Source organism: Onychostoma macrolepis, chromosome 04, assembly GCF_012432095.1.
Source record: "Onychostoma macrolepis isolate SWU-2019 chromosome 04, ASM1243209v1, whole genome shotgun sequence".
Lineage (NCBI taxonomy): Eukaryota > Metazoa > Chordata > Actinopteri > Cypriniformes > Cyprinidae > Onychostoma > Onychostoma macrolepis.
In genome coordinates, this window is record NC_081158.1 from 24,979,371 (window position 1) to 25,002,145 (window position 22,775).

Sequence of the window (22,775 nt, forward strand, 5' to 3'; positions counted from 1 at the left end):
AGCTAAACTAAGCCAAAATTACCAAGTTCTTTAAAAAAAAACAAAAAAAAAAACATGTTAATACAGATGTGTTCTCCCTGTATTGTTGACAGCACATTCATCAAGTGAAATATAGTGAATAAAGTTCTAAAGTTAAATAAAAATATACAGATAATCTCTTCAGGCAAGCCAGTACAAATAAGATTGATAGTACAAACATGTTCCCAAGCTTGTTTCTGTTATATTCATTTATTTTCATTTTGACATTACCATTGGCAAAATACACTTTGAATCCAGTAGGTTCAGAGGCTCCTCAGGATGAAGGACTTTTAAGCAATCAACTGAAATTTACAAGCACGTACATGAACATCTCAAATGTTATGCAAAGCTACACACAAAATACATACTAAAAATACACAAAAACAAAGGCATGAAATAGTGTTGCTCTGACATACTTTGTGCAAACAACATCAGATTGTGTTACAGTAATGTCTAAATGAATTATAGTTGCATGGTATAATGCTAACAGGAGTGCTTGAGCCAGTCGCTTCATTTAAATAACATTGAGGACCCTGATAATGGCTTAAACACACAAATCCACAAACTTCTGTCTTTGCCTGTATCCATTTAGTAAGCCCCTCTCACTAGATACATTATAAGTAAGGCAGACATGACATTTTTAATGTCTAACCATTGCTCCAACACATCTTCAACATTCACACACAACTCTAATGTGCTAAGAATATGAAAGATCATCGCTGTGTTTCTCTCTGTGGTAACCTGGTGGCAATTATTGATTCGAGAAGCTGAGTCATTTTGATGGATTGCTCGGGTGGCTTCCTGCTTAACGCCTGTGTTCTGTATCGATGGCTTTCTCTCTTGCTCTATTCTTCATAATTAATGAACTAAAAATATCCTAGAACAGAGCATGAGTGATCTGTGGGGTTTTGTGTCTGTTTGAACATGGAATAAGAGGTTCAGATTCAAATTAAAGCAGACACAGTCGAAGGGCAGATATTGGAATATATCAACATCAATGCTTAGAAACTCATTTCTTTACCTGTTTAAACAACCAGGGATAATATTGATGTCATAACAGCATCACAATCAATGACTGTCATAATTAACAAAAACATGTGCACACAATTAGACCTGAAACAAGTAGGGAGAAATTTAAGCTGAATGGAGTTAGCGATTCCTATTTCCTCTCAAGCAAAAAGAACAAATCAACAAGCGGCAGGCGAGCCGTTTCTTTTTTTTCCCTGATAAAAAAGCCCGGCGTTTTAATCTGGCATCTGTTATTCCAGGCACAGGCTCCGGGCCGGGCAGGGAGAGACGGCATGCAGGAAGATTTTATAATTGAGAGCAGAGGTTTGATAAAGTAAGAAAATGAGACAAAATGTCCTCAAGCCACAATGAGAGAATCCGTCCTCTCGCTCTGAAAGGTGTGGCCTGGTTTAATCAGAAAAAATACAAGGGATTAATTTATTAGAACATGTCTGTGTGTGCAAAGCCCTGGTCAGAAACGTATTTTACAAATATTGGAAAGCAAGGAAATGAAATGAAACCACTTTAAAGTTTGCTTGAAAGTGTGACTTGACTCAAAGCTTGTGACAGTAACGATTGGCAGTAACGTGGACCTTTCAGAGCGTTAATAGATGTAGTTTAAATGCGAATATCTAGACTGTAGTGATCTTCTTATCCTTGGTAGCCTGTTTAATGGCAGCCTGTTCGCATATGATCTCTTTGAGGCGCTGCAGCCGCATGTTCTGCACGGTCAGGTCTCCCACGCCTGTCTGGCTGCGGTGGAGAAGACTCAAAGCATTGATGTACTCCAGCTCTGTGTAACGCACCCCTTGATCAACCACCAGGTTTAGCAGCTCATCGGCTGTATTATACAGCATCTCATAGTACTGCCTGCAGAGAAAGACACAGAGAGAGAAAGAATAAAAGAGTTGCTGTTATTTCAGAGGGTGCCATTTAAGGTTGCTGAACTTATTATAAAATATATTGTTGCTTAAAATAATTAAATATATAAAATTATATTTATATAATTTAAGCAACTTATAATTATAAAAATGTATTATTTATATAAACTTTATTTTTTAGCAAAATATTATATTTTATTATATTAAATCTAAAAAATATACTTATAGTTTTCATTAAACACTTTCTTTAAAAAAACACTACAATGTGCAATGACATTTTACAGCTATATATTGTATTTATATAATTTCAAACAACATACATATATACATGTTTGTATGTATGTGTGTGAGTATATATATATGCACACACACACACACACACACACACACACAGACACACGCAATTTAGCATATTCATTTGGAAAAATAACTACATTTTACAGCTACAAATCTGTAAGAGCATTATAAATTATAAAACAATTTTACCTGAAATAATTGCATAAGGTCTAACACATTTTAATTTATTATATTCAATCCATTTCAACACCTTAAATGATAATTTGATCAAATGAAATTATAAAAATATTATTCTGAAAGTAAAGTAAAACTAAAGTAAAAACCTGTTAACAATGTCACATTGGTGTTTGCAGAATAAAGCTATTTAAAAAAATATTTGTATTTTTCGTACTCCAAAATATTATTAGTAAAATAAGTATTTTTGTCAAAATATTTTAAGTATGTTAATTTCCATAAAAGAACACACATATACAATTAACAACATAAATAATTTATAAATAAAACATAATGCAACAAAATGAAAGTTCTGTCAAAAGAGCTGAAACTCTCTCACACTGGCCTTATTGTTCCTTATCGTGATGCTATGCATTCACAAAACTTGTTGAGAACATCAAACCATTTTTCCATGACCCCTTTGGCCCAAACATGCTGTTGACCAATGGAATGGAACAACATGCATTAAACATTAGACATATAGTTCAAGGAGACCACTTACATATGAGTATGCATACACACACCCACACAAAGGGCTTACAACTTCTATTTCTGCAGCACAGGCACATTTGTAACAGGGGTGATAAGAGCTGAATATGTTTTGACCCCATCAGAGCAGACGACTCCTCAGAATCTCTCTCTCATGCTGCATTACTCAGACACACAGAAAAGGCCTTAGCCAGCAGGACCTCTCTCTAACTCCCCTATCAAGCTGGCACACTCCTCCAGGTGCTCAGAGACTTCTGGCTGCACTCGAAATGAGCCGAAGAGCCCATTTCACACAACCTCTAGCTTTAAAGGTGCTCCGTACAGAGCAAACACTGGCAGAAATGGGCAATTTTAGTCTTTTCATGATGGAGCACATGTAAATTTTAAAGACATGCAAAACAACATAAGGACTTCAGGTTATGAACTTCTGGAGATATTAAACTTCTGGAGAACCATGGAGATGTTCCATGGCTGTGATTTCAACTATACTGCAAAGATAATCTACTAAAACAAGGTTGTATGGTGCGTAATTTGTCACTTAGGATTTGTTCATGTGGCATTTTTGTGGAAAATTACTTATCTAAATGATCAGACTGGACCTGCACTGTAAATAATTCTTCGAAATTACTGGAGTATCGTATATTGGATAATTGGAATAAATTTGACCAGAAAATCTTTATACTTTAAAATGTCATGTTCAATTAAATGTTATTTGCCTTTTTATTTTACATTTGATGTATTTCTGAAATTGACTAGCAATTTCTAAATGTGAAAATTGTTTCAAAACCCATTTTATTCAGTGTCGTAGATGATAAAAAAAAATAGGCAAAAACTATCACAATTTCACACTAAATGAGGTTCCTAGTCATATCTACAATATACTTAAAAAAAAAAAATTATATATATATATATATATATATATATATATATATATATATATATATATATATATATATATATATATATATATATATATATATAAAACAAAGCTTATTAGGGTTTTACGAGACAATTCTATTTCAGTCTTTCAAAATTTCACTTTTAATTCAATGTGTTACTTGCCATTTCTTTGAATTTAATAGCAATTTCTTAATGAAAATAGTGTTTTCAGTGTTAGATGAATAAATTAATAAATTAATAATAATAAATATATATTAATAAAGAATAATAAAAAAAATATTCTTGGAGTATGTTTACAAGAAATTTATATTTAATTATTTCTACTAAATTTAATGTTTAATGCAATGTGTTACTTTCTGTTTCTTTGCAATTAATTGTGAAATCTGCAAGCAATCTCTCAATGAAAAATGTTTCTACAGCCAATTCTTTCAATATAGTGATTTGAAGGTGGGCTCTTTTGACTTAAGACAGTAATAAACACCTAGTAACCACCTAGCAAGACCCTAGCAACCATCCAGAAAACCTAGCAAGATGCTAAAACCACTCGGCAACACCTTAGCAACAGCAGAACGGCTCAAATTTACTTCAACTTTACTTTTACTTTTCCAACTTTATAGTCTAAGGCCAATTTTACAGTGGATGCTGTTTTAAACAACTTCAGCAAGACTTTACTCCATTTCTTGAAGATTAGCAGGGAAATGTAATGGAAATCAAACAGACAATCAGTCCACTGGCTGGAAATGGAGCGCTAAATGAAAGACAGAAACACAAGCTCAAACATCTCAGTGATCTGCTGTCTTCTACTAAACCTTCTTGGTGAAAAAGATTTTCTAAGTACTTGGAATTAATAGTGTTGCCCTTCCGCCTCTAAAATGCTGAGCTCTAATGCTGCAGATTAACACTAACATGAAAAATCAAGTGATCACAGCATATTCAGCCAGTAGAAAAATACAGATTCAACCCATAAGACGCTGAAAAGCTTGCCAAAAAGTGTGAATGTGCACAAGTGCACCTGCAGGACAGAGAGAGGGCAGTTCCATTAACCCCCATTCATCTCTGACACTGAAAAAACACAGCCATTTATAACAGTCCTGACAGTACAGTGTCCCAGTAACCCTTCCTGTGCCAGAGCGTTAATCCACCAGACCTGGGCTGTCAGCTCATTAGAGCTCAAAACAGGACAGTCTCATATACAGCACTTCGTTTGACACGAAACAGCTTTGTTTTCCTAACACAACAGATTAAAGAAAATCCAAACTTACCTGTGTAAATAGATAGTTTGCTAAAAATGTAATTTTATCAGTATTAACACTCTTTCTTCCATGGAACACAAACGATTTTTTAAAGAATATCCAGACAACTCTTACATAATAATATAAAAGTTAATATATAATATACAGTGTTGTTCTATTAATATTTACTTGCAATTACAGTATTTATTAATATTTTGAATTACCTTTTATTTTTATATTCAGGTTTTAATTTGAATTTTAGTTTAGCGTAGTTTAGTTTTTGCAATTTGTGCTTTTGACATTTTTATTGGTTCTTCATTTTTTATTTTTTTTTGTTTCCATTTGTTTCCATTATTCTATTTGGCTTTAATTGATTTTTATTTCAGTTTGAGTTTTAGTAATTTTAGTACTTTAACTAATTTTATGTAAGTTAGTTGCCAAGGCAAGATTTATAATTTTTTTTTTAAATAAAATGCTATTTCATACGACGGCGTTTTAGTGCCACCTTAATAAATAAAAAAAAAAACTACGATTACGAGATTAAAGTCGTAATATTTCGAGAATAAAGTCGAAATTACGAGAAAAAAGTCAAAATATTACGAGAATAAAGTCGAAATGTTTCGAGAATAAAGTCGAAATACTACGAGAATAAAGTTAAATATTACGAGAATAAAGTCGAAATGTTTCGAGAATAAAGTCGAAATGTTTTGAGAATTTAAATCGTAAAAATTAAAGTTATAATATTTTGAGAGTATAGCCTATATTGCGCATGCAAATAGCCCGCATTGAGAGCACCGGGAGAAGTTGCCAGGCCACCGGAATTGATCTGAATATTGTTGTGTCCAAGCGGCCGCATCATCTTACTGGGATGTCAATTTTAAGGACTCGCGGAAACAGCTTAATATCAAAAATATGATATTTAACTGAACAGGAACAACTGTTTATCTTAACATCAGCTCACACACTCAATCGATATTCCTTTGGGGGGCGCTGTAGCTCTCTTATTTAACCCTTTTTTAATACACTACAAATATATGTGGGATTATTAGCAGAAATCATATCATGTGTCATCCTCGCGGGGACAGTATGCTTGGAAATAATATTTCATGTCTTCAATTGCATTCGTTATTTGTAGTGCGCCAGCCACCCAATAGCAATTAAGCTTTGTGCTTTTAGTGCTTTTAATATAAAACAAAGTCTCAGCTTTCAAAATCAGTTTTATAACAAACACAAATTAGGTGTCTTACAATAATGTGATTTTCAAGCTCTTTAATGTGGCGTGACAGGTCGCTGTATTTATGTGAATCAGTTCATTAAATTATTGGGAAAATTCCACCACCTACTCCCAGGGGCGGACTTAACCAATAGGCGAGGTAAGCGGCCGCTTAGGGCCCCGGGGAATCAGGGGGCCCCGTCTGATATTCGCGAAACATATTTGGCAAATGCACCAGTATGTATTTGTGTTATGGAGAGCGTCAAATGTTCACTCACCACTCAAAACGGCGAGTTTTTGTCAGGTGCGGAGTTCTGCAAGCTTGTGAATCCTCTCATTATAACAACGTGTAGATAAGATGTAAATAAGAGATTAATTGTGCAGAGAGCTTATTAACGGAACGTCGTGAGATCGCGATGAACTGAAGTGAGTGACAGCTTTTAGTGATTATAGACGGAGCGCTCTTTGCACGCATTCTACGCTGTTATGACTGTCTCAGAACAGTTATATTCACCTCAGTAAAGAAATTATTGTGTTTCAAGTCATAATTTTATTTGTCTTGATGTTTCAAAATGACTCTCTCTTGTGCTTTTCCTAGGCGCGCCAGCGCGAACAATAAATGCATATGAACTATAAACTAAAAACTTGTATAAATGCACGAATGCAATGACTGGAGATATCCACTTAACAGATTACATTTTCGATTTGTTTCTCGGCAAACCCCATCATATGCCCTAAGAACGCTTGGAATATGGAACGAGTTGCATGGGATAATTTTTATGACATTTGAATCCTTTTTGGAAAAAGATTGAAGAAGTTTACAATTCAAAGTGCAAGCTTTTTTTTCTTTTCTTTTTCTTTTGTTATCCGAAAAAAATAAGGTAGCTTAATATGGCTTTAGAACAGCATCAGGTTGACTAATTATTTAGGCTACTTAGGTTGTGAAGGGGTAATAGTTACAATAAATAATAGCTATAGCTATAATGAGAGAGAGCTAGCGAGCAAAATAAGGGTTACGCGTAAAAGAACATTATAGTTATTTTGTTGGGGCCCCGTACCTGAAATTTGCTTAGGGCCCCCAAATCACTAAGTCCGCCCCTGCCTACTCTGCAAAAACATCTGTGGCGTCCAAACTTTCATTCCTCACATGTAGCCTGTCTAATTAAACAGCAATAAAACGTTCTAAAGGTTGAAGTGGACTCAAATTTGTTAACATACTTTATATTGTTGTCTTTTCATGCTGTAAACGTTAAGTGACTATTCACAAACTGTTTTATTCATGGTATAGGCCTACTGTAAATGAGGAAATAATTTTTAACGTCTTCCATTCATTATTTGTAGCGCGCCAGTCAACCAGTAATCGCAACAATTTTGTGCTTTGTTGCTTTTACACACAGCTCAGCTTTCAAATTCTGCCAGTTTTATAACGAAATACAAATTATAAATGTGTTTTTGCTCTTTATTTCAAGCTTATAGCAAGATATAAATTGAAGGAACATAAGGCATGAAAAAAAACAAAAGAGTTTAGCCTAATTTATAATGAAAATAATGTCTCGTCGTTGTAATCGGAAAGATGACTCAGATGCCGCTTGACAAACACATTATTGCAATAAAGCCTACATATTGTTTGTATTTCGCTATAAAACTGACAGATTTTGAAAACTGAGATTTGGAATATCTCCCGGTGCTCCAATTCCGGGCCATCTGCATGAGCAAAAGGCTAGAATAGCCTATATCAAAATATTATAACTATATAATCTTTATTCTCAAAACATTTAATCTCGAAACATTTCGACTTTATTCTCGTAGTGTTTCGACTTTATTCTCGTAGTGTTTCGACTTTATTCTCGTAGTGTTTCGACTTTATTCTCGTAGTGTTTCGACTTTATTCTCGTAGTGTTTCGAATTTATTCTCGAAATATTTCGACTTTATTCTCGTAATATTTCGACTTTATTCTCGTAATTTCGACTTTATTCTCGTAATTTCGACTTTATTCTCGTAATTTCGACTTTATTCTCGAAATATTACGACTTTATTCTCGAAATATTACGACTTTATTCTCGAAATATTACGACTTTAATCTCGTAATCTTAGATTTTTTTTTATTTTTTAACGAGGCACTAAAACGCCGTCGTAATTTCAGATTTACTTCAATAACTGATAAATAAATGTTTTAGTTAACAATAACAAGACACTTTTCAAACAATAGTGTTATTATAGTCAACTAAAACTAAAACATTACTTGAAATAAACTAAACTAAAATGAATTAAGCTTTTCAGGCATCAGTTCTCATTTTAATTTAGTTTAGATTTACTAAAATAACAAAGTTAAATAAAATAAATAAGTACACACACAAATATTTATATTAAATAAAACTATTAAATTACTAATTAAATTAAAACAGCAAATATAATAAAGATAAAAACAGGAAATATATAAAAAAAGGGATAGTTCACCCAAAAATGAAAATTTGCATCCAAGATGTAGGTGACTTTGTTTCTTCAGTAGAACACAAACGAAGATTTTTAACTCAAACTGTTGCATTACATATAAGTGCATTACCGCCACCTATCTCTCAAATGGACCATTGACACTCTATCTACAATCTCAATTGACCATATGCACGATTACTTCCTGGTTTTAGATAAGCCAGCTCAGTAATTTCCGGTCAACTGCACTGTTCCGAAAAGGGAGCGTCCTTTGCGCTCGTTTCTCTACATAATCCATTCACAATTTGGAGAAAAGTTTTATTTGTCTAAGAGGACCAAATGTCCACGTATACTGCTTCAGGAATGACAAACGCAAATGTTTAATTTACGCGAGTTAAATTATGCGGCGAGTCATTGCTATGATTGACAGTGGCAACAGAATGAATCATCTGATGAGCCGATGTCAAAATAGAGCTTTGCATTAAGTGATTCAGACTAAATTCAGACTAACAAAACTACAGCAGCAAGAGTTGTGGATAAAACTTAAACTATGTAGTTATTAAATTAAATCTTTAAAAATATTGAATGCATTATTGTTATACCAACTTAATTATTTTGTATTTAGGTATTTAAATAATTCAGCATTATAGGTTGTCGTCTGGCCTTATTTATATATTTCTTTAAATGACAAGTGACTTTGTGACTTCCTGCACTTGCTATACTTTATACTTAAAGTGCGATAAAGTACTAAATTCGTTATAATATTTATTTTATAATAAATCAGAAGACGTGAAAATACTAGGCAGTTGAAATGGCAGCTGCAGCCAACGATTGATCCTATACTGCCATCTCCTGGTAATAACGGTAATTTCATTTTCTTCTTAAAAAGTCTTTATTTTTCGCCGAGACACGTTTTTGGCACATTTCTTCATGTCGTCTTCATGAATGAAAAGTGAACCTTTAATAATGTGAATTTTACTGCACAGAGTTGAGAAATAATAAAGGCTTTAAATTGTATAAGATTTAAAAAATGTGTTCATGGCTATGAAGGTAAGATATTGATTATCGAGAATACCATTAAGACGTCGTTTAAGAGATTAACCTAACTGCCTAAACAGTTACGATAGTGTTTATTTGTCAGCATTTAAATGTACAGTTACGTTTCTGGGTACTTTCCTGAGATTACAAGACTCTGCATATAAAATTATAAGTTCTTTATTAACATGAAACTGTGCGTTAATGCCGCTGTCATTATTTACGGTGTTGCAATAATTTTTTTCTCAGATTCTGATAAGAATGAGGCAGGAGAGGTTTCTGTGAGATTCTCTACCTATATATAGCACGTATAAAATGAGCTTCACCGGAAGATTATGAGCTGGCTTATCTTTATCCGGAAGTTCTAAAAAACGCTCCGTGCATATGGTCAATTAGGAGTGTCAATGGTCCATTTGAGAGATAGGTGGCAGTAATGTACTTATAAGTCTGCGATCCGCCGTAAAGCAAGAAGACGATGCATATAAATACGTTATAAGACGACGTTATATAAATATAAATACTGTTCAGTTTCTTGCACAGACCGGTCGTGACGAGCCGCAGGATTTAATTTGGTTTTGTCTGTGTATGTTTTTTTCCCCTCTCAAAGACGTGGGTACCATTGACTGACATTATATGACTGACAGACTGCAACGGTTTGAGTTAAAAATCTTCGTTTGTGTTCTATTGAAGAAACAAAGTCATCTACATCCTGGATGCCCTTGGGGTAAGCAGATAAACATCAAATTTTCATTTTTGGGTGAACTATCCCTTTAATGATATTAAAATAACACTGGAACATAAAAAGTGGAGCTTTTATAATACTGCTATATATATATATATATATATATATATATATATATATATATATATATAAATAGTACTCGGCAAGCAATTTCATGGGGTCTTAAGCCAACATAAAGAGGGCAGCTGTCTATTTGTGTGGTTCTGTATGTTTGTTTGTTTGATTGGTGTGCCAACTATGACATTCTCTACACTTCATTTCACACACATTTAAAAGCATTTAGGGAAACGGCAGCGAGTTGCTAATCTGATTAACTCTCCATGGCTTTTAAGACCACCTCCTTTCCTCTCCTCTCCCAATCCTCTCTCCCATTAGAAGATAATAAAGAGCAGGAACTTCACACATAGAACCTGCACCTGTGTGTGTGTGTGTTTTCTGAGTGCCATTAAGTTTTAATTAGACTGTTTCTGTGTGTACAGTAGTGCATACAAAGGGTATTAAGCTAATTTATGATGCATGCGGCGAAGGACGCAGGGAGATGTATGTTGGCGCGAAGGGAGACGCTGAAAAAAACTTGAATCAGCACAATTCATTTCCTCCAATTTCCAGCATGTACACTATTAAAGCCATTAAGGGCTGCTTCTGTCAGCGCATTCTCAGCAACACATTAGTTAGCGGCTGAGAGAGAGAGAGAGCAGGCAAGATGGCCAAGATGATCCTCTCCATCAAACAGAACACACATACTTGTCACCACAATAACAAATGCATATCAGGCTTTCAGGACATTCCCTCCTGCATGCTTGACAGGTCAGATTTTCCTGTTAATGGGAACATTTTGCAGTCGGGCTGCTCTTTCATCAGCTGCTCTGTTCTAAAGTGAGGTGAGGCTTTGAGATGAGGCGGTCTGACCCTGGTCTACATATTAGAAAACACCTCAACAGAAAGAGTCCTGTGATAGAAAGTAGAACTGCTGCTGCAGTAGAAGTAGAGCTGGACGATATTTTTCAGCTTTCAATTAGATAAATCATCATTTCAACCCAATAGCAGTTAGTAAAAACAAGGAGGGAACATTTAATTTAAAAGAATACTGGTTATTTTCATAATAGCTACTCAATGGTGTCCAATGGAAGTTAGATTTTCATGGCATCTTATTACTGAAGTAATAACCATGTTATATAACTGTGAACAAATGTGAAAATACAGAGCAATACATCTAGATAAACACAACAAACAGATATGGAGAAAAGCCTCATGCGACTCGCACATGTGCAAACAGAAAGACCAATGTGCTGTCAAGTGCAGCTGTCGGTTTGTTTTGTGGTTATCGAGAGCGCAGCGCAGCCGCGTTGTAAACAGTCCAGGCCGTCACCCTGACACGCTGACTAAATGCCGTTTTTCCAGAAGCCTTTACAAATGGCCTCACAAGACAGGTGCTTTTCCAACAGCTTGACCTCTGACCTATGCGTGTCAGTCAGCCAGTCTCTGAACTGTGAATTCCTAACAAATTCCCCTTTCCTTACTGAATGAGAGTGCATGGTTTAGATTTTACACTGGAAGACAGAGAGAACGTGATCAGCATGGCTGGTCCTCACTGCAGCATATTCTGCCATTTAGAAAGAAAGAGAAAGTCCTAGTGACATTTTTAGGACTTTTTGAGAACTTCCACCAGCTGACCACCAGCTGAACCATCAGAAGTTCTGCAGGTATTGTGAAGAAAGCAAGGACAATAGCGAAAATGGCAGATCATGGAAATAAATGTTACGTTCCAGGCTGTGCAGGGGATGTGAAGTGCAGGGATGGGTTGGTGTCTGTATTCAGAAAGGCACGGAAAGCAAATAACGTGTTCTAATAAAATAACGCGAGCCACTAAAGGGACATGGTTAGCTCCTTGCTAGCTGTAGCCTGTTACATTACAGTACATAAGATTTCACTTACCACATAAACAGAGTAAGGAGAGATGACTGACGATGATGGCGAATGATTTACAGATCCTGAGCGCCACTGACAAGCATCTGATCTTGTAAAATGTGTGGTAAGTACTGCCGCTCCATAGTATAAACAGAGTTTGTGTGATCGCGAATCTCCAAAGTGAAAGTGAAACTAAAAAGTCATCGTGCATTTGAAAGCAGTTTCAATGCCCAGCATATTAATAGCGGCTCCCTGATTTCCCCAATTTTATTTACAGTATAATTACCCAACGATATAACTGCGCGAGAAAGTATTGAAATATATATTTTATATATATTTCCTTATATAGTTAAAATATCTAAATATATAGTTTCCTTCCTGTAAGCTACTGAAATGAGCCGCACTGTGAAACAGCCAATCAGAGCAGAGATCAACATTATTATTCATGACCCTTCCAAATAAGCCAATAACAGACCATTTCATTCTAAGGAGAAATCCAAGGGTTGTAAGTGGACATGTAAAACTGTTTCTGGAGATTTTTTTGCCCTTACCTAAGCCACATACCTTCTATGTAGATATCAGAGAACAATTTAAAATATTGTATCAGTGCATTCTATGGCACCTTTAATGTTTTTTGAAAGAAGCCTCTTACACTCACCAAGTCTGCATTTATTTGAGAAAAAAACAATAGTATTTTAAAATAGTGTTACAATTTAAAATAACTGTTTAGAATATATTTTTAATTGTAATTTATTCCTGTGATGCAAAGCTGAATTTTTAGCTACCATTACTCCAATCTTCAGTGTCACATGATCTTTTAGAAATCATTATAATATGGTGATTTGCTGTTTAAGAAACATCTCTTGTTATAATCACTATTGATTTTTTTTTTTCAGTCAAAACTGGATCCTTAGATAAACAGAAAACTCAAAAGAACAGCATTTATTTGAAATAGAAATCTTTTGGAACATTATTAATGCCTTTAATGTCACTTTTTAGCAATTTAATGTCAATAAAAGTTTTTTTTTTTATCTTTTTTTCAAATTTTTTGAATGAAAATATATGTATATACTGATTCAAAATGCGGATCATACAGATGTATAAAGAGGCTCTGGGATAGTTTGTGCTTACGCTATGACAGATTCTATCCATTTTGCATCTTTAACTAATATACAGTAACACTGGAGTTAAAAACACATACATTTGCTCACAACCAGCAGTCTCTTGCCAGGTCTGGGTGACGTTGATTAGACATTACTGAGGCACCTGCAGGACTCTGGGACATGGCCTGGCTCAGTCTAAGGCTGTGAGCAGATGGTGTGTGTATGTGTATGCGTGTGAGCATGTAGCGAGAGTAAAAGCACTCTTGGTTTTGCTTGGGGACTGGACCAACACCATGTGCGCAAGGTCATTTCAATGAAAAACTACTAGTGAAGTTGTTTACTCCTGATTTAAACATCAAAACCTCCGGCAGTAACCCTGCACACTCAAATTACACTGTTTGTACTCGCTTAAATAAATAAAAGTGCTAACTGCTCAATTTCACATTTTCAAGCATGCTTTCTCCACTGACGCCGTGTTCCTCATCACTAGATGGCACTGTGACCAAAGCCTGCCATAGGAGAGGAGCGCCGCTGGGTTTGGCCACTGCACTGCTCAGCTTTAACTCAAATCGATGGTTATTACTGTGTCCTTGGCCCAGTCGCCCACAGCAAGCATTCAGATGGGAGAACGGCCAACGATTCCCCTTCTTCCTCATGGGCCTTTCTCCATCTCCCAGCATCCACATATATGCCTCCATCTCTCTCAATGAATCCCTCAACACACCGGCATTTACAAACACTCAAAGCTGAATGTAAATGACAGGGGTACAGCTGCAAGCGTCTAGTGTTATAGTGCTCCTTTATTATCTTGTTTATGAGGACAATGCCAATGTATTCATAAGGGGTTTACAGAGAGATGCTCTATCTGCTGTGTGTGTGTGTGTGTGTAGGAGGGGTCAATCAGAGGAGCCTTGATAAAGCAAACAATGTACTGTAATTCCAGTCACCACCTGTACCACCCATACATCACATGACATCATATATGAGAGAGAGAGAGAGAGATAGATAGGGGGTCAATAAAGCCAGCGCTGTAATAATCATGCAAGAAATCTGCTGGGTATTGATTCCCATTGTTTGTACAGCAAAATGCACATTACTCCATTTAATTTAACTGCCCTGACAGTGATCTTCCCATAAAAATATAGAAACATGCTGTTAGTTATAGGCTGACTGGAAAGAACTTAAATTTATTAACCGACCCCCCCCCCTTACCTTTTCATTAACTGAAAAAGAATGCAAAAAAATATAACTATTTAAATTAAAACTATACTTTAATGACTTGAAAACAAAATTAAATTAAAAGAATTTTATTTTACACATTTGCATGTGTGTGTGCGTGAATAATATGAGGCTCCAAACTGTTTATTGTGTTCTTCTTTGTTCATATTTATGTGGTTCATTACTTCAAGGTTATTCTAGGAAACAAGATCCTAGTTGCATCAACACTATAAAAAAGGGTTAGTTCACCCAAAAAATTAATATAAAATTAATATATATTATAAAAATAATATTATTTGTTGTAGTAGTTAATTTCGTTTTCTTTGCACAAAAAAAATATTCTTGTAGCTTCATAAAATTACGGTTGAACCACTGATGTCACATGGACTATTTCCACGATGTCCTTACCATCTTTCTGGGCCTTGAATGTGTCAGTTGCATTGCTGCCTATGAAGGGTCACAGAGCTCTCAGATTTCATCAAAAATATCTTCATTTGTGTTCTGAAGATGAACGAAGGTCTTACGGGTTTGGAACCACATGAGGGTGAGTATTAATGACAGAATTTTAATTTCTGGGTGAACTATCCCTTTAAGACCGTGTCTTAAGAACTAGTTTGACTAACTACAGAAGCAGTTAGCCAAGGGGTAATCAGTCTTACTTTTCACATTTAAATTATACAGTTATACAAATGACTAGTCTTAGTAGTTTACGCAACCTGTGACAGAAATAAAAACTGAATGACATTTTTTTCTTGTCGTTCTTGTTGTTATGGAAACGACAGGTCTCGCTACTCCCTTGCAAAGTCCCTTTAAGGCAAGTCATGTCACTCGGTGGCCATCTTTGAAATGCCTCTCGGGCATGCAAGTACAACTCCTATCACTTTGTATGGAGAAACATCAAATTCTCCAAAACTGCTCACTAAGCTTACGATTAAATGTCACATTTGAAATCACCAATGAAATCCGACAACTGTGTCATAAATGTTGTTTCTTTTGCTCAAATAGCGTTATAAAAAGCTTATTTCTCAGGCGAGACCAGCCAGAAGGCGGGGCTTCCTGCGATTGATCGGCCATGTTAAGCGTTGCATTTTTCCCCATTCAAAACTACACAAGTGACACGTCTTGGGTATTCTATAGAGCATGGGAACCTACGTCACGCCGCTTCAGATTCTGCCATGTTTTAGGTCACGCTCAGGTGCACACAGCGTAAACAAATGCAAATCACCACAGAAAAAGCCGACCGTTTTACATTAATATTTTTTGAAAAACATCTTACATACGCTTAGAATAAAACGGACTAATATGTAAATTTCTTTAAATAAAAAAATTTAAAAAAATCGCTCTGTTGTTTGTCTGAGAGGCTGCAAATATTCATTACTAATCAGTCTCCTTCACTACAGTACTGATGCTAACTGCTAAAACACTTACGACAATTAACCATGGTTTTACTATAGTAAACGTGTAGAGACCGTGTTTTTGGTGTATGTATTACCATTCGTATAACCACAATCTTATTAAATACCATGGATAAACTATGGTTAGAGTAGCAAAACCATGGCTAATTTTGTAAGGGGAGAATACACTACAGCTAGATCTCAAACAGTGGATCATTGTTATATCGTCATATTGCCCGGTAAAACTGCTCAGTGTTAAGAGTTAAGCCATTATAGAGGTAACAGACCGTAAGCTGCTTTGAAACGATGTGTATTGTGGATGCTATGCAAATAAATACATTGACTTGACCGAACCAAGTTGAAGATTCCTACTAGCGATGCCGAACAACGATACCAGCGATCAAATAAATTAATAAACCAAACTTAATCCGCACAAAAAGTGGCCGGGTATTAACGAGCTGCCGCAAATAACATTTCATATATGATTTCCTTCTATTAGTGGTGTGAGGGCTTACAGTTTAATGCAAATCACTGTATCTATAATATATTAAATCTACAGAGATGAATTATAAAGCCACATTTTATTTTAGATGTTTACCATACCGAGTTTCAGTTTAATTTTCATCCGAGTTCCGTAGTGAATGTAGACATATTTAATATTTATGATTCAACTTAGATCGCGTTGGAATGATCAATTGCCATAGCCCTTATAATCAATGTCTGCAGGTAAAACCTCTGCTTTTTCGGCTTTCTAACGCAGAGAAAGCACGTTTTTCACTCCGGCCGTGCAAAGGGATATGGCAATTGATGATACAGTAAGCCTTAACCACTGCAACGCAATCTTAAGTAGAATAATATGAACATTAAATAATATAAAACGTCTACATTCACTACCACTCAGTCTCCGTTGTAGCTCCCGTGACCTAAATTCCCAGAATGCATTGCCGCTGTGACGACACATTCCCAGACTCTATAGTCTTTTTCGCTTGTCATTGGTCAGCTGTCAAAAAGGCGCTCAACGTTTTTTTTTTTTTTCAGAAAAGTTGAACTTTTTTCAACTTGAAAAGACGCTCTGAGCTGCAGAAAAAGACAGACAATGGCATTTAAAAAAGCGCTCAGGGTTTTTTTTTTTGAAAACATGGTTTATTCCATAGGATTATAATATAAAACAGACATTGGCAGCTTAAAAAAAAAAGGGCCCTATCATACACCCGGTGCAATGCAGCGCCAGGCCAACAAAAGAGTTTTTCTTCTAGTTTCGGCCCGACGCAGTTATCATTTTCATGTCCAGCGCCACATTGTTTAAATAGCAAATGCATTTGCGCCCATTTGTGCGCTCATGGGCGTGCTGGTCTGAAAACGAGATGTGTTCAGGTACATTGTTGGCGCATTGCTATTTTGAGGCAACTGAAATAGACTGCGCCATTGACCAACTAAAACCTGGTCTAAAGTCAATAGCGCAGTATTTTTTGCTATTTAAAGACCGAGTTAGTAATATGCGCCTATAGGCGGGTCCACGACGTGCATACACTCTGTTTATTACACACAGAGGGATGTGCAGCAGCACACAAACATGCCAAATATTAAAAAATTATTGTGTAGGCTACATAAATATAAAAATGCCTACATGTCATAATGGATGGTCATTGCAAGTATCAGAATTAGGCTACCTATTTGCTCGCACATGAGCAGCTCCGTTTCCTCTCTGGAGACACGTTCCGTCTTTGCTCTTGCAAATTCCGGCATGTAAATAGCAAATGTGCCATGGTGCAAACGCAACTTATACATGTTTTCCTTAAAACCAACTGGTAGAGCAGTTGTTCAGCCAAGCTGATTTTGAAATGACGTAATTTTGCACATCCCTACTGAGAATATTTGTGTATTCTACCTGGCGAAATCCAGATCAGCCTCGCGTGACATGGTGATGTTGGTCAGGTTCTGCTGGAGCACAAAGATATTTCTGCACATCTTCTTGATGCCGGATTCACTGATGCGCTTGAAGTACTGAGCTCCGTTTATCAGAATACAAGAGATCAGGTGGCCCAGACCTGCACCGAGACAGGAAGATAGTCAGAAAAGAAATACTGCTTCAGGCATCAGCTTCCTGTTGAGGCAAGAGGTCACTCACCCTCAAAGATATACTGAAACTTGTGCTGCTGCAGGGCGGCTCCCATCACTTCCTCTATGGCACTGATGTCCTTATTCAGCTTCACCACCAGGGGGTCGTAGTCCATGCTGGCTGCATTAGCCACAATGGCGTAGTTGCCTTGTTTTGCCAGAGGGATCAGATAATGGAAACAGTGGACCCTGATGGGGCAGAGACGACAGGCACCAAATGACAATTACCAGTTGAGAAAGATAAGAACTTTACTGAAGCTTGAGATATGACTTGTTTTAACTCACACAGGATTTCACCTCAAAATTAATAATTTTCACATGAAAAAGTCTTTTCATCAGACATTCCTGGTAAACTGCAATTAATTAATTTTGCCTTTGATCATGTGAACTAATTATTTTCACATTTGGTATATTTTATCAATTTTTTTATTTTAAAAGGGAGTTTGTATTAATTCCTCTGTATGACATATAGGCCTACAGTATTATGGTCAAAAATAATAAATAAATAAATAAATTGAATAACCAATTAATTAATAAATATAGATTATAAATAAAATATTACGTACAATGTATTAATTTATAATATTATGATTATTATATATATATATATATATATATATATATATATATATATATATACATACATATACACACACACACACACACACACACACACACACACATACAGTATAAATAAGTTTTACTTATTTGTTTATTTATTTGTTATAATATACATTAAAATATACATATAAAATATACATTATACAAACACACAAACACACAGACACACACACACATATTACAACCACATATACAGGTGCTGGTCATATAATTAGAATATCATCAAAAGTTTATTTATTTCACCAATTCCATTCAAAAAGTGAAACTTGTACATTATATTCATTCATTACACACAGACTGATATATTTTAAATGTTTATTTCTTTTAATTTTGATGATTAGAGCTTACAGCTCATGAAAGTCAAAAATCAGTATCTCAAAATATTAGAATATTTACATTTGAGTTTGAATAAATGACCATCCCTACAGTATAAATTCTGGGTATCTCTTGTTCTTTGAAACCGCAATAATGGGGAAGACTGCTGACTTGGCAATGATCCAGAAGACGAACATTGACACCCTCCACAAAGAGGGTAAGTCACAGAAGGTCATTATTGAAAGGTGTGGCTGTTTACAGAGTGCTGTATCAAAGCATATTAAATGCAAAGTTGAGTGGAAGGAAGAATTTGGGTAGGAAAAGGTGCACAAGCAACAGGGATGACCGCAAGCTTGAGAATACAGTCAAGCAAAGCCGATTCAAACACTTGGGAGAGCTTCACAAGGAGAGAACTGAAGCTGGAGTCAGTGCATCAAGAGTCACCACGCTCAGACATCTTCAGGAAAAGGGCTACCAAGCCACTTCTGAACCAGAGACAACGTCAGAAGCATCTTAACTGGGCTGTGGAGAAAAAGAACTGGACTGTTGCTCAGTGGTCCAAAGTCCTCTTTTCAGATGAAAGTAAATTTTACATTTCATTTGGAAATCAAGGTCCCAGAGTCTGAAGGAAGAGTGGAGAGGCACAGAATCCATGTTGCTTGAAGTCCAGTGTGAAGTCTCCACAGTCAGTGATGATTTGGGCTGCCATGTCATCTGCTGGTGTTGGTCCACTGTGTTTTCTGATGTCCACAGTCAACGCAGCCATCTACCAGGAAATTTTAGAGCACTTCATGCTTCCTTCTGTTGACAAGCTTTATGGAGATGCTGATTTCATTTTCCAGCAGGACTTGGCACCTGCCCACACTGCCAAAGGTACCAAAAGCTGGTTCAATGACCATAGTGTTACTGTGCTTGATTGGCCAGCAAACTCGCCTGACCTGAACCCCATAGAGAATCTATGAGGTATTGTCAAGAGGAAGATGAGAGACACCAGACCCAACAATGCAGATGAGCTGAAGGCCACTATCAGAGCAACCTGGGCTCTCATAACACCTGAGCAGTGCCACAGACTGATCGACTCCATGCCACGCAGCAATGCCTGCAGTAATTCAGGCAAAAGTATTGAGTGCTGTACATGCTCATACTTTTCATGTTCATACTTTTCAGTTGGCCAAGATTTCTAAAAATCCTTTCTTTGTATTGGTCTTAAGTAATATTCTAATATTTTGAGATACTGATTTTTGACTTTCATGAGCTGTAAGCTCTAATCATCAAAATTAAAAGAAATAAACATTTGAAATATATCAGTCTGTGTGTAATGAATGAATATAATATACAAGTTTCACTTTTTGAATGGAATTGGTGAAATAAATAAACTTTTTGATGATATTCTAATTATATGACCAGCACCTGTATATAAAAAAATGTATTCATTTTATTATGTTTAATAATAAAAACAACTTTTTATGAATCATTTTCCAGATAATAAAATCTACTCATTTCCCCAAAATTCTGTCGGAAAAATTTAGAGCATTTCCACATAATTTATCCTCAAGGTATTACCACATATTCTAAATTACCATTAAATGTAAGAAATAATGAAAATCAGTTTGAATGTGTGAGTTATTGTTATCATTTGCGAGTAGTGTTAATGGCGCTCTGTCATCGGTCCTCAGAGAAATGCCAGATGCTGGTAGTGAATATCTCGCTTCACTCTATAAAGGCTGAATGAACTGGGATGATGGAATGTCCTGTGAGCAGGTGCATGTGTGTTTCTGTGAAGTGTTCATGGACTAATAAACCTGTGTATAGGTGCACAAAGAAAGAGCATTCTTGAGACAGAAAGAGAGAAGGTGAGACAGAGAGGTTTCCATAATGGCCTCCAACAGCCCTGCAATAAACCTCCCCTTTCTCATTCAGCATTAGAAAAGCTTTAAGCGAAGCCGCCCGCTACCAAACCATAAAGCCTGCATCCTCTTCTTCTTACCTTCTCTTATGGCTTAATTTACCCTCAAGCACTGTCAGGGGAAATTTGCTTGATGGAAAAAGTCAATAACGCGTAGCATGGGAGCTGCAAGTTATTGTTTCCAAATCATAAACAGGATCACATAAGCTAAATGATATCAGAGAATAATCAGGCGAGCGGAAGGGAGGGTCTGCAGAGGAGGGTACGCAGAGTGAATGAGCCATTGGTTCTCTTTTGGGCCGGGCAAATTCTTAGGAAGATTTAAAATTACAGCCCGTTTAATTCTGATGGAGATGATGGTCTGCAGCATTTAAGTTGCTGTTTGTATGAAGATATCATTTAGATTGAGATGAAGTGGTCAGACCTACCTGACCTCCAGATGCAGGACCAGAAGGCAGCGGTCAGCGATGTCCTGGAAGGATCTGGAGAGGTCAGTCAATGTCTGGAGGATCTGCTCTCGATTGCGGACGTTCTCGCTGTTCACCTGAGCATCTGAGCCTGGGGATACACCTAGACAAAAGAATATAAAAAGAGAGTCTGAGCCATAAAGCAAAACAGAAAAACACATTTATAGCCAATATACCAACACCATGTGGAAATACTTTCCAGACTTCCTAATAAGTAACTCCAACAAATTTACCAAGCACATGTAGGTGTGGTGTTCTGGTGTCAAAATATTTTGGCCATGTAGTATCTGTCCAGTCACTTGCATAAATCATAAAAATACCTAGCATTAATTCATATGGCAAGTAACACATTGAATTAAACATGAAATTTTAATGTAGAAAGACCTAAATAGTATTTTCTCATAAACATACTCCAATAATGTTTATTTACAACTTCAAAAAATAATTTTTTACAGTGTAGTCAATATGGACAAAGGATGACTATCAAACCGAAAAGTGTATGTTTGTGTGTGTGTAGGACACTAGGCGATCAATGAGGCACGAGAGATGGCGATGGACACTGACTTCCTGTAACTCTCTGCGGCATGTCTCTGCACTTCTGAAGGTCACATTCGCACACACACAAATCTCACGGTATGTAGAGAAGAAGCATGTGTGTGTGGACGTGTTTGCTGTGCTGATGGATGCCGGTTTGCTCACATAGTGGCTCTGGGTCCCTTGTGTTTGTTCAGGAAAATGGCCACTGCCATTGAGCAATTATATTTATACACACAAACCACAGTCAAAAGACATGAAAAGAGCGGCAGCACTTGCGTATGTGTGTGTTCATTTGGTAGTTAATTACTGTCTGTCTATAACTCTTATTAGAAAGAAGGTTTGTGGGAGATAAGGGTGTGTTTGGCATGGAATGATTAAAAACGCTTGAAGACAAGAAGTGCAAATATAGCAGTGATGACCAGGTGGTAGATTAGAGGCACTGGGTCACTGAGGACTGATATGTTATTCCAGAGAGCACAGAAAATCCCCCTGATGAGACATCCCATGGATGACAGAACTGTCAAGCCATTGTAACAAGCAAACAGTTCATTTTAGGTCTATTTGGCAGGGTAATTCAAACGGAGTACCAAATCAGTTATTATATTTTTCCCGAAATTACATTTAAAGAGTTGTGGTCAACTAAAATTAAAGTTCTACAATAATTTACTCACATCCATATAACCTGCATGACCTTTTGTGGAACACAAAAGGAGATGTTTTGAAGAATGT

The 22,775-nt window shown here is 36.3% G+C and overlaps 1 protein-coding gene across 1 annotated transcript in view; it reads right to left on the reverse strand.

The window, feature by feature from the left end:
• Nucleotides 1–67: 67 nt before the first annotated feature.
• exoc4 (exocyst complex component 4) overlaps nucleotides 68–22,775 on the reverse strand; it is a 140,999-nt gene continuing 118,291 nt past the window's right edge. Inside the window, exons 15-18 of the mRNA XM_058772580.1 lie at nucleotides 21,471–21,612; nucleotides 18,211–18,389; nucleotides 17,971–18,130; nucleotides 68–1,896 (exon numbers count right to left, since the gene is read on the reverse strand). Of these exons, the coding sequence (XP_058628563.1) occupies nucleotides 1,659–1,896; nucleotides 17,971–18,130; nucleotides 18,211–18,389; nucleotides 21,471–21,612 (719 nt within the window). The 3' untranslated portion in view covers nucleotides 68–1,658. The remainder of the gene's footprint in view (nucleotides 1,897–17,970; nucleotides 18,131–18,210; nucleotides 18,390–21,470; nucleotides 21,613–22,775) is intronic.